The 15,515-nt window shown below is 35.3% G+C and overlaps 1 protein-coding gene across 3 annotated transcripts; it reads right to left on the reverse strand.

Annotated features, from left to right (window-relative positions):
- On the reverse strand, positions 4,046-14,213 carry LOC109710436 (actin-interacting protein 1-2). 3 transcript variants are annotated; one of them, XR_002216352.1, is made up of 7 exons: positions 13,740-14,213; positions 11,004-11,165; positions 10,458-10,644; positions 9,271-9,696; positions 7,883-8,290; positions 4,395-4,774; positions 4,046-4,175 (listed from the first exon to the last, which is right to left on the reverse strand). XR_002216352.1 is itself a non-coding variant. In XM_020232989.1 (7 exons), exons 2-7 carry the CDS (start codon positions 12,935-12,937, stop codon positions 4,517-4,519), a joined length of 1,503 nt encoding a protein of 500 aa, XP_020088578.1. In that variant the 5' UTR covers positions 12,938-12,958; positions 13,740-13,796; the 3' UTR covers positions 4,054-4,516. The 3 variants fall into 3 exon arrangements, 2 of the variants coding, with proteins under 2 accessions (XP_020088578.1, XP_020088577.1); XM_020232989.1 differs by adding an exon at positions 12,876-12,958 and having other exon boundaries at positions 4,054-4,774; positions 13,740-13,796; XM_020232988.1 differs by having other exon boundaries at positions 4,054-4,774.

Genomic DNA, 15,515 nt, shown 5'->3' on the forward strand with positions numbered 1-15,515 from the left:
AAATATTTGGTACTATCGATAGTATAATAGTATAATTCATCTTTATATATTAGTATAAAATTTTCTCTTAAGTTTTGAATCTTTTAAGATGGTATCAACGCTTGATTCAGATCTACCTAATTTTTAGATGGTTTAATGGTTGTGTGCTAAGTGCGTCAGTCACATAAAGTTGTTTGTGTTACATGCTAGTCTGGCTCACTATGTTTTTTTCTTTCCATAGAGAGAGAGAGAGAGAGAGAGAGAGAGCAAGTTACTTGCATTTTTTAATAAACTCAGTACTCGAAGTATAAAATAACTAGTTTTCAAACTTGAGACCTTGGGAGCTTGGTATGTAGTTTTTGTTGAATATTGGTAGCGAGGGTTCGAATTTGTATCTACGTGTGGAGCTTAGGGCTTAGGTTGTCCAGTTGTAGGATATAGTTTTGTTCAATCAAAGTAGAATTTGAATAGTGCTAAAGAAGAAGCAGTTGCAGTAGTTCACCCAATTGCTTCACTTGAAATGTATGCAAAAATTCCAAAGTTTTTTTTTTTTTTTTTTTGAGAGAGATAGGTAGCACGCTACCCGCTTCGTTTATTTCATTTTAAAATAAACTTAGATAGAAATGTGAATCAACTAGGATTCGAACTTGGGTCTCGGATACCAACTATCAAGCCCTTTGCCACTTGCTTTAGGAACAGTCGGTAAAAAATTTCAAAGTTGAACTTACATTTGTAGGTCTAAGAATTTGATTTCTTATTGCAGCGAAAATTTCGGTGTTGTCTGTTTACCATATGTTATACTGTAAAAAGTAACTACAACCAAAAAAACAAGGGAAAAGACGAGGGCAAACAGGCACTAAATAAGGGCTTGTTTTGCCCAGCTTCTGTTTCTACTTCTAGCAATAGTAGCCTTTTAAGTTGAGTGTTTACTAAGGAGGATAAATGTGAAGCCTCTGCTATGCCATGAAGTAGAAAACAAGATTCTCAATATGAAAGATCGAAGGTTCAATTTTGTTCTTCTAGTTACAAAAATTAGGTTTTTGGAAGTATATCAATGTCGGGCTTCTCCTAATAGCACAAATTAGACATACTTCGTGATATAAACAGCACTACACCCTACAATAAGGGCATGTTTGGTTCATGATTGAAATAGGAATGGAAAATGGAATGGAATTGCTTTGGAATGAAAAATGGAATGACGAATCATCCAAAAATATTTGGTTCATTATTAGAATGAAAATCGGAATGAAAATTTAAAATTTTTTAGAGAGGATTTTGATTAAGAGAGAGGAAAGTGATTACGGATGAGGAGGTAGGTGTTGATGAAAGAGGATTTTGAATAGTTTACTTTGGAATAAACCAATCCGAAATTCAAAACAGGATTGGATCATAAATAGATTTGGTCATTCCCATTCCGGAGTGGAATGGAAATTGGAATCCGATTCCTATAAAACAAACGGCAACAATAGGAATCAATGAATTCCATTCCGATTCCATAGTCTAAAATAGGTGAACCAAACATGCCCTAAGATCAAACGGGCTTAGCACAAATTAAGACTGTAATATCCAGTTTGCTCTTGGGTTCGTATAGTTGAGAACCTAAATCTAATCCAATACACTTTTATCGAAAAAGTTAAAATTTTATGGCACCATAACATTAAAACATGTCTAAAGTAAACTGAAATAAGTGAATCATTTATGACAAAGAGCTGAAATAATCATTTCGTAGGAAGAATTTGGTTGTTCTTCAACAGTCAGGACTAGAGTAATTTATATCGAAAGTACAGGGACCAAGTTGCCATATGGGGGTAATACAAGAGTAATACTACTGGTACACCTCAAAAGAGTGTATATCATATATTTCACACATCCAATAGATGGAGTTTTTTGGCTAGTCACCTCACATGACTAGTAAATCCGTCTCAACCCTTAGATGGACTGGGTGTATTATATATACCTCAACAAGGGTGTGTAGATAGTACTAGCGATATACCCGCGGCAAAAACCTATGCTTTGCCGCGGTTACAATAGGTATGTTCTTAATTATATTTATAAAATATTATATATGTTTTTATTAAATATATATATTAAATACATATTTATATCAACATCTAATTCCAAACTATAAAATTTTGTTATAGATTTTGTGTCTAGATATTTGATGGTTTCTATTTAGATTCTTAGGGCTCCGTAAACTTTCAAAATTTTTTGAAGCAAAAAGAAAAAGTTTGTAATACGCTTATTTTTATGCCAGTTTGTCCAAAAGATACATATCATCTTTTTGTATTTTTTTTTTAATTCTTATTCTTCTAACTTTATTCAGATCATTTTTTTCGACCCATACAAGCAATATCGAGAATTAAAAATATTATGATAAAATAAAAAGTAATTATTTGATTCATAGGTTTTTAATTGACTTACTTTATAATTTTTTTAGAATTTATGAACATATATTTAATTTTGTAAGAAATTTCTAAATTTAGCACAATTAAGCACCAACATGAAGAAATTAGATATAATTTATTCTAAAAGTTGGACTTACAATAGATAAATGACAAAAAATGAAGAAGAACTCCAATTGGTTTAATAATTGGTAGGCAATGAAGCAAACTAATTTAGAAAAATTAGCTCAAAATTTTATATAGCTTAGGATTTCAAATTTTAAATTTTGAAGTTGAAAATTTGGATATAAATTAAAATTTTGATATCTCAAATTTAGAATTTTATAATATAAAATTTTTAAACCGTATATATATATATATATATATATATATATATATATATATATATATAGAGAGAGAGAGAGAGAGAGAGAGAGAGCTAGACTCCTATATTTTCGAAAGTACGGAGGCCTCCATGCTTGTAAGCTGTTTTCAAAGATGGGACATTCGATTCAGCAATCGATTCCGTTAGACATGATTTACGCTATTGGAACTACCTATAAACCAAATTTCATAATTTTTTAACTTCATTTGCCAAGTGAACAAATAGCCTTAAAATGAACAGCTGAAAATAAAAATCTCACAAAAAATAGTGATAAAAGACTCAAATTTCAAATTACAAGTATTAATCTTACTATTGATGTTAAGTAGAATTTTCTATTAAAGTTTCATGTAATTTGGATTGTTCTACACCATTGAACTTAAAAACGTGTCACATCAACCGTTAAAATAGTCGATTTTGAGATCTTTTGTTCACTTGGTAAATGATGTCAAAAAATTATAAAATTTGGTTTCTAGATAGTTCCAATAGGGTAGATTATGCTTAATGAAGCTGATCGTCGAATCGGATGCCCTATCATCGAAAACAATTTACAAGCACGGAGGCCTCCATACTTTCGAAAGCACAAGAGGCGTACTCTCTATATACATATATATAGGTAGGGAGAGAAAGGAGGGAAGGGTTTTGGGAGACACGTGTCATTCCCAAACCCTCCTTCAATGTAGAAGAAAGAATAGTTAGAAATAGACCAAATGCACCGAAGATTCCCCCATAGACCATACATATGTCAACAATCAATGGTCTATAGTGCACCAGGTGTACCGAGTAGTTGAGCCGGACACAGATCAATAAAAGAAGAATACCCACGCACTTTAGTATATAGTAACAGATAATAGATTTCTCATAATACAAACCTACAAGGACTGTCACTACATTCCACTCCAAATGCTAATGCAAAGTTCACCAGTGAAGGGTATCACCTCTCTATCCAAAATTTCTAATCATTGCCAAAACTACTTTTTAATCTTTGGACAAGCATTTGCAAGACAAAAATCATTGATGATCTTCTCCATTTCTCTCCTTCACCAGAGTTCTTTCAGCTTCTCTGGTTAACTTCAACTTGTGACAACTAGGTATTATAATTAAAGCTACAAAAGAAGAGATTCCAGCTGGACTCCTCTCTTGTTAGATAAGTTTTAGTCAAGAGCCTCTCTTAAATGCCATATTTGCCACACAACTTACAAGACCCACTTGCAGTTCATGTCAAAAAATTAGGGTAGATTAAGTTTTCAGTTCAGATCAACTCACAAACAACTTGTACGGTAATAATTCTCAAAAAGTGATAAGAAAATAATTAAAAAGAATAGATAGATTCTATCCGATCTCATTCAAGAAAAACACAAAACAAAACAACTTAAAGGCTAATGTCCATGATGCCTTCCACAAAGCTATGCCTCTACAGGAACTGTTCAAATCTGCAAAGACACCAAACACATCCAACAATCTTGTGTGGCGATGATCACAAAGATGAAAAAAAGAAAAGATACAAAGAAGATATAACCAAACGAATTTTTATGTCGCAAGCCTCACACGACAAACAACTCTCACAGATCAAACTATGTAATCAAATATAGCAGCGGTAGATATAGAGATCTACGAAAAATGTAATATCCGGAGTTGAGACTATTGAGTACCTGCTTTAGTCTCTGCTTTGGAATTTAAAATCACCAAAACTGATATTACGCAAGACGACGCCTGTGGACTGCTTATTCTTCTTAAACCGTGGAACATTTCAAGCTCTGCCAAATTAAAGATTTTACTGCTGTGTTAATCTCCACACACGAATGCACGCATCTTCCCCTGCGCTAACCACGCTGTTCTCGTCGACAAAAGACAATCCATATACCCCTCCCAAGTGAGCTCCTTTGATCGTGATGCGAGTGGACGCGGGCTTGTCGATTTCGTACACGATCACAGAAGTATCCAACGAGCCAGTGGCGATCAATCGACCGTCTGGACACCAGGCTATGCAGTTTATGCGGGCAGTGTGGTATAACATGTTCTTTAGCTTCACCTATTCATTAGAAAAGGGAAAAGAAGTCAAGATTCTCCTTCAGTCTACCCAATATGAAGTAGGAAAAATCTCGAATTGTGCAATGCTAGTAATTCTCCAGAAAAAATGTATTGAACTTACTTGAACTATGCACCATTTTGATCTTACTTTTAATTTTGCTAAGTAACCTTTTAATTCATTTGATTTGAGCCATTTGATATCCCGGTTCAAAATTTGGGTGTACCATTCAAGTCTTGAATCAAATATAATGTGATTCAAATGAGTACATTCCCATTAAGGCAAAGGTGCATCTAAATTTAATAACAAAATAGTCATCAAATTACTCAAATCAAACAAACTGAAAAGTTAGACTACCAAAATTTGAATTTTTAAAGTTTGGATAGTCAGATCCAGACGACCGTGGATCAGGTATGTTCCATAGGTTTTTACCTAATTCTTTGGAGAACTTCATAGTTGACTAAGAATACAGCCATAAACGTGTTATATAACGCCTCTAAATCATATATCTCAGAATATCATCACTTCATAGGTTCCCAGTTCCCACCTCCTATTCTTGGAAAGTCAGAATTATAAAGATTTAAAATTTAAATTCCTAAATTGTGATCACAAACAGAAAAGGGGGAAAAACAAATGCACGCACGCACATACACACGCACGACCCATTGCCGCCCCCCCCCCCGCCCCCCCAACACACCACACATTCAATATGATAACGACGCAGGTTTTAAGAGTGCCCGTGGCAGGGGCGTGCCGCTAGACGTCCTTGCACGGTACGTGCACGGGCCGACGCTTGCAGTGCCGCACACAGTGGCACGCTTCGTGCCGACAATACGCACCGACCTCCTACTGCACGCTTTGGCACGAATTTATTAAGTTTTTTTGTGCCAGTAAGCTTTATAATGTTATATTGTGAACAGATTAGCAAGTTATCATTAATTTTTGCGATGATACTTATTATAACTCATTCAATAACATGCATTGTTAAGCAATTTTGTATATAAATACAACTATACTGATGTAAGAATAAATTAAATTCTTTGTTTTATTTTTTTTTATTGAAAAGTAACAACTATAACTTTGCTGAACAAGTTGAAAATTCTTTTGTTTTAAATTTTTTTGTAATTAAAAATAAAACAGATAAAATGATAGAAAATTTTATTTTTTCTAAAAACGTTCAAATCTTATATATGTGATTCGATTAGGCAACGTATATATATGAACTAGAAACAACGAGAAAGTAACGCAATCACTATATTTTTTATTCTTTAAAAACATATCTAACAAAATTTCGTTTCAGGAGATCCAATTTTTGTTCCCGGCTGATTCATAGAAAACTCGCGGCACAAATTTGACAAAGAATAATTGGCGAAGAAAAAATGGATGTCTGTGGTGGATAGCAGAGGGCTCGCGCCGACAGGCCCGAGCCCGTACAAAAATTTGCTTTTATATTGTAAATAAGAAGTAAATTATAATTTTAATTTAACAAAAGAAAAAAGAAAAAAGTCAGAAGAAAAACCAAAAGGCAAAAAAAAAAAGGCAGCAGCCAAAAAGTAAAAAAAAAAGTTTGACAAAAGGAACCAACACAATTCAAAAAAATAAAAAAAAAGTGAACAAAAGGCAATATAGATGGCGCGGGGCCAAGGCTCTGTACCCCAGAAACAAAAAAAAGAGACAAAACCAAAAAAAAAAAGCCAAAAACTAAAAAAAAAAAAGCTGGCACGGGCGGCACTGTGCCGCGGCACATGCACCCGTGCCGCTCTGTCTCGAGCGGCACGGGGCATGTGCCGAGGCACATGGGGGGGGTCCGAGACCCCCCCTGTGCCGTGCCCCCTTCTTGGGGGCACGGCACGGCACGCCCCGTGCCGCACGGCACGGGGCGGCACTGCTATCCTTGAACCTGACAATTTGTTTCTAACCAAATTGGCCCTAAATATCCCATTTAAAACTGCATGAAAGAATAGACTAAATCAGTACTGCATATAATATAGGTTCTGACTAGTTTCAATCAACTTTTGGGTCATTTGCATGACAAAGTAACAACTTCTTTCAAATATGAGCAAACTAATAACACCAGTATGTACCGAGGAAGCAAATTTTTAAATATTTTCACAACAAAAAGGCTCAACAACAGCATTATTCCTGAAAAATAATGCGACTAAGCATAATCCTATCACTAAAATGGCTTCTAATTCAATACCTACCTTGATAATCCAATAAAAAACCTGTACTTTCAAGATTCTTGAAATTGATGCAATAATGAAAGAAGTCTGTCTCCCTTCGTACTCGACTACTCGTTCTCCTCTATATAGCATAGTCATCTATAGACTGACAGATCCAACTTGCAATTGCATTAAACACAGTTCTCAGGAGCATTTTCCAGTTTTATATGTTGCGCTTCAGCATTATAGACTACTTTAGCAAGAATGGTGCACAAAGTGAAGACCACTCAATCTATTCATTAGACAATATTTATTTAGCTGGTTGGTTCCTCTAGATGAATGTAGTAGAGTTAGAGAAACAAGGATTTAAAAATATATATTTATATATTTGTGCACTTTATCGTTATCTTGTAAGAAAGTCGATTTTCTCTACTCAAAGAAGTAAACTTATAGAATTTCCAATGCAGGTCACGTGCTACCAGACAAAGGATGACAAGGAACAACTAATTACTTAATAACCTATGTTGTCCAAGATCCTCATGAGGACTCACAGCAAAGATACGAGGAGGAAGTGCCATTCTCCACCTCATAAAACCTACTGTTTCTCTAAACAATGGTGTAAAAAATTATAATTCAACATGTATCCTCATTTGAGATCTACTAAATCTACAAGAAGGTCAGAAAATGTATGAAAGTTGTGGTGGTGCTAAGTTTAAAAGATATGAGATATTCTTGTGTGAATGATGCAAAAGCTATGTACCTAAAAGGCACATTGATCTTATCTTTGAAAACAGGTAAAGATATTTAGACAAAAAAACAAAAAAAAAAAATCTATTCCAACTTTTCAGTTCATCTTAGGAAGATAAAATTAGTAAAACTGAATTTCAAATACGACAGGATTAAACATGATGACGAACAATATATAACGAAGGGTAAATAGAATTTCTACCTCTCTAGTTACACGATCCCACACAACAGCCTCTCGATTGGTGTCAGCTGAAGCAAACATGGAAGCATCTGGGGAATAATGTATAACAGTGATAGCACCTCGGTGCTTTTCAAGGACCGCTTCTTCTGTCAGAGAGTCACTATTAACAGAATATATGTGCAATTTACCATCCTGACCACCAACGATGGCCTCACTCCCATCTGGGGCAATAGCCAATGCAGAGACAGTATACCCAACGTTTATTGGGGAAGCTACTTTATTACCACGAAGCATGACTACTCCTGAATCTGTTGCAACTAATACGATTTCAGGCTTCTGAACTGCTACACTGAGATCTTTTGGCTGAGACCCGACATCCACTGCTTCGCCATCTCCGCACTGATCTCCATTTAGAGGAATTCTCCAAACCTATCATGAAAGAAAAATTAATGAACAGGAGAAAAAAATGAAATGCATATTACAACCAGAAGGCAAAAGGCAGATGATTACATGGTTGATATATAGTATAGTTTCCAAATGTAGATTTCCAATTTAGTGCAAAAAAGAAGGATGTGTTAGAAAGGTTAGCACTCAATCTAAATAATATTATAACATCTTTGAAAGCAAAGCTATCAAGAGATTGAAAAGGTAAAAGGAAGATAAATACTCACTCAGCTAAAAATATACAAGTCCACAGCAGAATAATATGTATTAAACAGTGATTGAAAAAAAAATGTATGCTTAAATTAAGATAATTATCATTGTAAGGTTAGCCTACAAAATAAACAGAACCTCAAGAGTCTTGTTTATCAGCTGATTGTAAATAAAAACCATGGTCAGTAAGGAAACAGTATTTAGTGATCCATATAATAAGTAAAACTAAGGAGCAAATGCTTCAAGCTTCCGAAAGGCAACTTGCCATTTCTCTCTGTATATGGACAATAGGAAAAATAATGGTGAACATTCAGCAATGACAGATAAAACAAGATCACAAAGAGAAACAAGCACTGTCACTGTAATTAGCAAAGCCATAATGTAATGCATTTGTGAAAAGCAGAGGATTTCACTTTCTCCCATGCCTTCTAATTCTAAGTGTATTTCATTTGATGACAAAAGTAACACAACATTTGAAGTGTTAGCAGGAAATCACAGAAACATTTATATGTGCTGAAATAGAAACAAACTATGAAGCATCAACCGTAATGTCCATACTGTAAAGTCAATAAATTTCAAAATTATATGCACATAATTGAGCTGCAGGCATGCAGCATACTGCAACAGTTTATGGAGAATGCCCTTTAGTTAAATCTAACATAAGTTCAGCAAATACAATTTCATCAGAGGCAACATACTTCAATGTTAAAAATTTGTAAAAGAACATGGAGTTGTCAATGAGTTTATAACTCAACCTTATTATCAAACCCTGATGTGATGAGCTCTTCCTCAACAGCAGTAAAGCATTTGATCTGAGTGTTATCCTTGCGCACCAACCTACCAGCATATCCAATGCCTTGTATCCATCTTATAATAACTCCATCATAACTCGTAGATAATATGGTTTTCTGCCCATTTAGTGGAACACAGGCCAGTGCACCGACAGTCTTTATGTGTCCCGAAAATGTTACTGGTTCTTTATCTGGAACGCTTGCCGAGTATACATTAAATGTACCACCAAGAGAAACCACGACGAGATAATCATTAAGCCATAGGCCACCGACAATCATGTCATCTACACCTCCTGAACCAGGAGGAATCAATGTTCGATTCACCTTTCCATTGCCATCCTCAGTGATATCCCATACTTTCGCAGTTTTATCAGCAGAGACTGTCAACACCTAAACATACAGATCACATATGGAAAATAATCAGATCAAATATGGAAAATAATAGAATGACATAGAACTATAAACACTAAAGAAAGGCAAAGAATGGTAGAGTAGAGCGAATTGCACATAGAAGAGCAATGCTAAAATGCTGGAATTCAGACAAGTTTTGTTCAAGGAGCTTGAAACCCCTTAAACCCATGGTTACGATATATCTTCATTACGAGGAAGACATTACGTGTGTGACTTAACTACTTCAGACTACTTAATGATTAAGAGGATGGTAAGACAAGAAGAACTAATTAAGCCGCCTCTCCTATAGTGTAATCTGAAACTAATCTATTTCCTTAAAATGGACGCTCATGTTTGAGTCCAAAGTTCCACAATACAATCAATCGCACAATACTTGGATGTTTGCCATAATAGCAGTGACAAAAGACAAGCTCAAATATATGAACCAATAAAAAAGACCATAAAAACGAATGATTTATGCAAACATATTGAACTTGAGATATAAGTAGTTCAAAACAAGCTGTGTTATGATCTTAGATATCTTCCCACTTAAACGCAATCAAAGTAGATCAATGTGGTGTGCAATTCCCTTCAGTGAATAATGTTGTCGGGGTTCACGCAGAAATCACACCAAAATGCTGGTGCCAAAAGTTAAGATAACAAAATCCAGATATATATTGCGATGGTTGACTAAGATGAACTGAAAAAAGATGTTCAACACTTGAGTTGCAATATAATTACTGAAAGAACAAAATGTTTACTTGTTTACTGTCAGGGCTCCAGCTAACAGCATAGATGCTTCCTTTGTGACCGTCTTCGGTCAACAATTCTCCAATCTTTGCTCCAGTCTTTCCATCATATATTAAACCTTTTTTATCTGAGCTCACGCTGATGAACTTGGTTCCATCAGGAGAAAACCGTATACAGTTTACAAAATTTGAATGCTCCCTGCGGTTCAAAGAAAATAAACATGCCGAAAATAAGAGAACATGCCCTAAAATCAGCTTTGTCTATGTAGTAATACAATCTAAATGCTTCTGACAACATTCTAGCTCAATGTGAACATATATGAATGTGCTATTTTTTTTGTTTCCATTTTAGTGCGTGCAAGTGTATTTGTCTATTTGCATATCTATGTAGTTATAAGCTAGCAGTCCAAAGCTAAGTAATTACTGAAACTCCTCGGTCCATGTTCATAAAATGCTCCAATAAAATGTATCGCAAAATTGAGGCATATGTGCCGCAATCAAGTAGCAATTAAATGTATCAAAATTGGCAAAAAAAAAAAAAATGTTAGCATTACAAACCTATGTGATTGTTTAAACTTAAAAGGTGGTCCTTCATAGAAGTTCACCAAGAAATCTTCTCCACAAGTAACGATACGGAATGGTCTCGTGGGTTTAAATGCACAACTCAGTACCCTTCTTGAATGGCCATCAAATTCGCCAACATTTGTACCTGAATCCCACCTACATAATATAAAAAGTTTCCAAGGCTAATGATTTAAAATGTCTCCACTGCAACTGCTCAGCAAAATGAGAAAAATAAGTGCAAAGAAAGAACAAAAAAGATTTACTTTTACCCAACGTACCTTACCATGAGGAGAAAGAGATACTACAAGATTGAAGCAGCATTTTGAGGAAAAAAAAACATAAAACAAAGAAAATGAAAAAAAAAGCTGATATTTGTCAGCATATGAAGCAGATCGTATGAGAAATCTGCCATCAGCAGACAGAAAAGAATAATTATGTGTCGGACACCAAGTAGTGCTTACTGAAAAGTTTTGATATTTTGGCTTTAGCAAAGCGAAAAGGAATTCCAAACCCTCAAAATCAGGAGCTCTGAACTAATAATTTTGTTTCTAGCTTCAGTAATGGATATTTTAGGAGATTCTTAAAAAAAGAAAGCTCCGAGAATTTATTGAAGTGAGACGTAGGTTGAAATGACAAAAGAAAATCTCCATAGTCCCTGACAAAGCTATCGTAGTTGATAACCATATCGATCACCTACCCATGCTGACAAGTTGACTCGTATCTACTCTGGACTTCCAAAAGCATAACCAATTTGGCTTCTGCATGGTCGGAAATGCTGATTATATTATGCAGTCTACATGTTTCCCATTAAATCAAGCTATATTTGTTGCAAAATCAGTGTCGATATGATTTTATAACCTAACATATATAATGTACAAGTATCATCCTTAATTTAACGCACTTCATGGGCTGCATTTTTGCCATGGAGCAAAGTCAGTAGGCTGCAACGCGTAAAGGCAGAAGTTTTTGATTCGATGATAGAAATTCATAGGAGCAGGAGAAATACCTTAATTAGGTACTAGATCTGGTGGATGCCACTATAGCGTTTGGTTGTCGGTAAGAAATAATTGATTATGAATGGGATAACACTATTCGACTCTTAACCCTGAAATGACTAATCCCATAAATGGGCAGCCCATTGAGGTATCAAGGATGCCCAATTCTAGGTGGGAATTCCACATTATATGCTGGGTTTTTTTTGTAGGGTAGTGGTGGATATCTCCCACTATCCCCACTTATCCCCATCCAATCACCAAGTAAAAGGTTTTTGGCCTCCTTTTCCAGTCAATGACATACTTTTTTTGAATTATTTGATGATGGAATCAGCAGCAGTTCGAAAGGTTGACCTACTTGGGAATCCCCGGATCTATGTTTCGGTCCAATTTTGGTGCGAATTTAGGTGCCAAATCAAATAGAACCCGTCATTGATTTGATAGTTGATAAGGTAAATACCCAGCCCATTCAATGCTAGGTATAATGAGTATAAGGGCTTCAAAAAAACCTATACACACCTTCCTTATATTGGATCTGGATTATAGCTAGCCATGCCACTACCTTATGAAGAAAATTGCAGATGTAGCTGTTGTATTTGTCGGAGAATGCAACTCCTAAGTCCTAACCACAATCAAAGATAACTCCAGCAATTTTGAAGTATCAAAATTGGTGGATCACGCAAATCCTGATAACAATTTGGAGTGTCAAATTGGTAGATCAAGAACCCCGCACCAAGTCATTGGTTGTAAGCAATAGAGCACTCAAATTATTGAATCAAAATTGACGATTGGCCATCAGCAAATGTTACTTTTGTAATCTTGTAATTTGACAGTACAAAATAGGTAGAGCAATTTGCCACCCCAGAATAATAACCTGTTGAAGAACTGCACATCAAATCTGTTTTGGCATCTACAACTTGAAGGAATTCCAATCATTTGTTCTCAGCAATCATTCAGCTACCAAAAAGACCACATCAAATGAAACTTGTTACTTTAAATTATCAAATCAAAATGAAATGAGCAGTTTAGAGTGTCCAATTGGTAGACCATGAACCCACATTTAATACCTAAAGATAAATCATTTGTTCTAGGCAATCAATCAACTGCTAACATTACCACATCAAAGTGAAAGAGTTAAAGATCAAACATTTCCCTACGATCAATCAACAAATAACTCCAAATCATCAAATAAAAAAAAATTCCAACCAAATCAAGCGCCTATTGTTCGCGTAATCTGGAGCATCAAATAAATAGATCCCTAACACCGAACGAAAACAACTTAACTCCTTAGAAAGTTCCCATAAATTGTTGCAGCAATCAATCATCTACTAACATTACCACATCAAAGTGAAAGAGTTAGAGATCAAACACTTCCCTGCGATCAATCAACATATAACTCCACATCATCAAATCAAAACAAAATAATCCAACCAAACCGAACACCTACTGTTCATGTAATTTGGAGCATCAAATTGACTAATCATGCAAATTTTAATGACAACAAAAAGAAAACAAACTAAAATTTCCTCGGGAACTGGAACTCCCATAATGTGTGGCAAGCAATCAAAAATCCAACAACGTAAAGGTCAAACCTTTCCTTATGATCAATCAACACACTACTCCAAATCACCAAATCAAAAGCAAAACAACCAAAACCCAAATCGAAACCCTACGATCCAAACCAAATCGAAAGGGGATGAAACGAGAACAACAGCAAGGAGATCGAGAGAGGCCTCACATGAAGGCGCGGACGAAGGACTTGCCCTTGCCGTCCCCGGAGGCGACGATGCGGAGCCCGTCGGGGGACCACTGGAGATCGTCGATCCGCCCCGAGAGCACCCGGAACTCGGCCTTGAGGGCGCGGTCGCCGCGGCGGCCCCAGACGCGCACGGCGCCGGAGACGTCGGCGGAGGCGACCCACTCGCCGTTGGGGGAGAAGCGCGCGGCGGTGGCGGCGTGCGCGTGCTCGCCGTACGCCTCCGCCTCGAGCGGCGCGTCGAGTCGCCGCAGCACCACGGAGCGGCCGCAGCAGTACGCGATCGTGCTCGTCGCCGCGTCCCCGGAGATCAGGATCCCGCGCCCCCGCTCCGTCGCGGGCGCGCACGCGTACGTCTCCGAGAGCTCCCCCATTGTTTATTTTCGCCCGATTTTTCTCCTATTTTTTCCGATTTTTTTCGATCGAGATCGAGAGGTGAGTGTTAGAGAGAAATGGGGAAGTGAAGAAGAGGCGTTTATTTACGGTTATCAGGGAAAATTGTACAAGACCCCTCAACAACAGAAAAATATAAAAAAACCCCCTCAACTATTTTTTTTCTTTCTTTCTTTTTTGACCAAGTTATAAAGATGCTTCAAACTTAAGCCCGTTTCTCAATTACCCCAGTATTAAAAAATTAAAATTGCATTAATTTTTATCCTGTGCATTTAAATTGGACACAGTAGGGGATAATTATTCAATTTAGTTCCCAAACTTAATGAAAATGAACTAAACTAATATTAAATGCAAACTTATTTCTATAACGGAAAGAGAATGCTGTTATTTTTTTGTCTACTATTTAGATTTTGAAAAAGTAATTTTTGCAGAAGTGATTTTGGTTTGGTAAATTAATTTTGATTAAAGTTGTAGAGTATTTGACAGAGTTTAGATGAAAAGACATTTTTCTAACTAAAGTTATTTGGCAAAAAAATTTTTGTTGTTTGCAAATAATAATTTTTTATTAGATTTTATTTTAATACAATTATAAATTTTGAATTTAATATTCAAAATTTAAAATTTGCACAAAAATTTTCAATTTGATATTTTAATTTAAAGTGTAAATTTAAATTTTGAAAATTTAAACTTCAAAGTATAAATTTTTAAATTTAAATTTAAATTTTTAATTTAAAATTCAAATTTAAAATTTATTTAATTTAACATTAAAATTTTAAATTTTAAAATATAAAATCTAAAATTTAAAATTTCAATATTTCAATTTTTAAATTTATTAAATTTTAATTTCTTAAAAATAAAATACTTAACAACTGATAATCAGTATAAAAGTTGAACTTTGTAGAAATATATTTGACATTTACTATGTTTGCAGGCTATATGAAATTAGCCCTAAAATTTAACTATTATACTGATTATCAGTTGTTAAGTATTTTATTTTTAAGAAATTAAAATTTAATAAATTTATTGAAATTATTGAAATTTTTTGGTCAATAATTGAAGTGCTAGAATACATATACCCACGTGGAAAACGCACATCTTCGTTGGAGGGCGACAAAGGAGTACTATCGATAGTACCAATCAATCAACTTACATATACTATCGATAGTACCAATCAATCAACTGGCATATCCCAAACACAATCATTTGGAATGATTAGTGAGCCTATCTAATATAATTGGATAAAATTTTAATAATTAGTATCAAAAATTTAAAATTAAAATTTTATTACTTTACACCCTGTTTGGAATGGAAACAAGACGGGGGATAAGGGGGTTATCCCCCCCTTGTACCCAAACACAATTGGGG

The sequence above is a fragment of the Ananas comosus genome, linkage group 5 (genome assembly GCF_001540865.1).
Source record: "Ananas comosus cultivar F153 linkage group 5, ASM154086v1, whole genome shotgun sequence".
Lineage (NCBI taxonomy): Eukaryota > Viridiplantae > Streptophyta > Magnoliopsida > Poales > Bromeliaceae > Ananas > Ananas comosus.

What these genes read in the sequence shown, in the direction of transcription:
- LOC109710436 (XM_020232988.1), bottom strand. Translation starts at nt 14,131, where the DNA reads ATGGGGGAGCTCTCGGAGACGTACGCGTGCGCGCCCGCGACGGAGCGG. An exon ending in GGAGCCCTGACAGTAAACAA is followed by an intron (nt 9,697 to 10,457) that starts GTAAACATTTTG and finishes CTGTATGTTTAG; the next exon opens with GTGTTGACAGTCTCTGCTGA. An exon ending in CATCAGGGTTTGATAATAAG is followed by an intron (nt 8,291 to 9,270) that starts GTTGAGTTATAA and finishes CTTTCATGATAG; the next exon opens with GTTTGGAGAATTCCTCTAAA.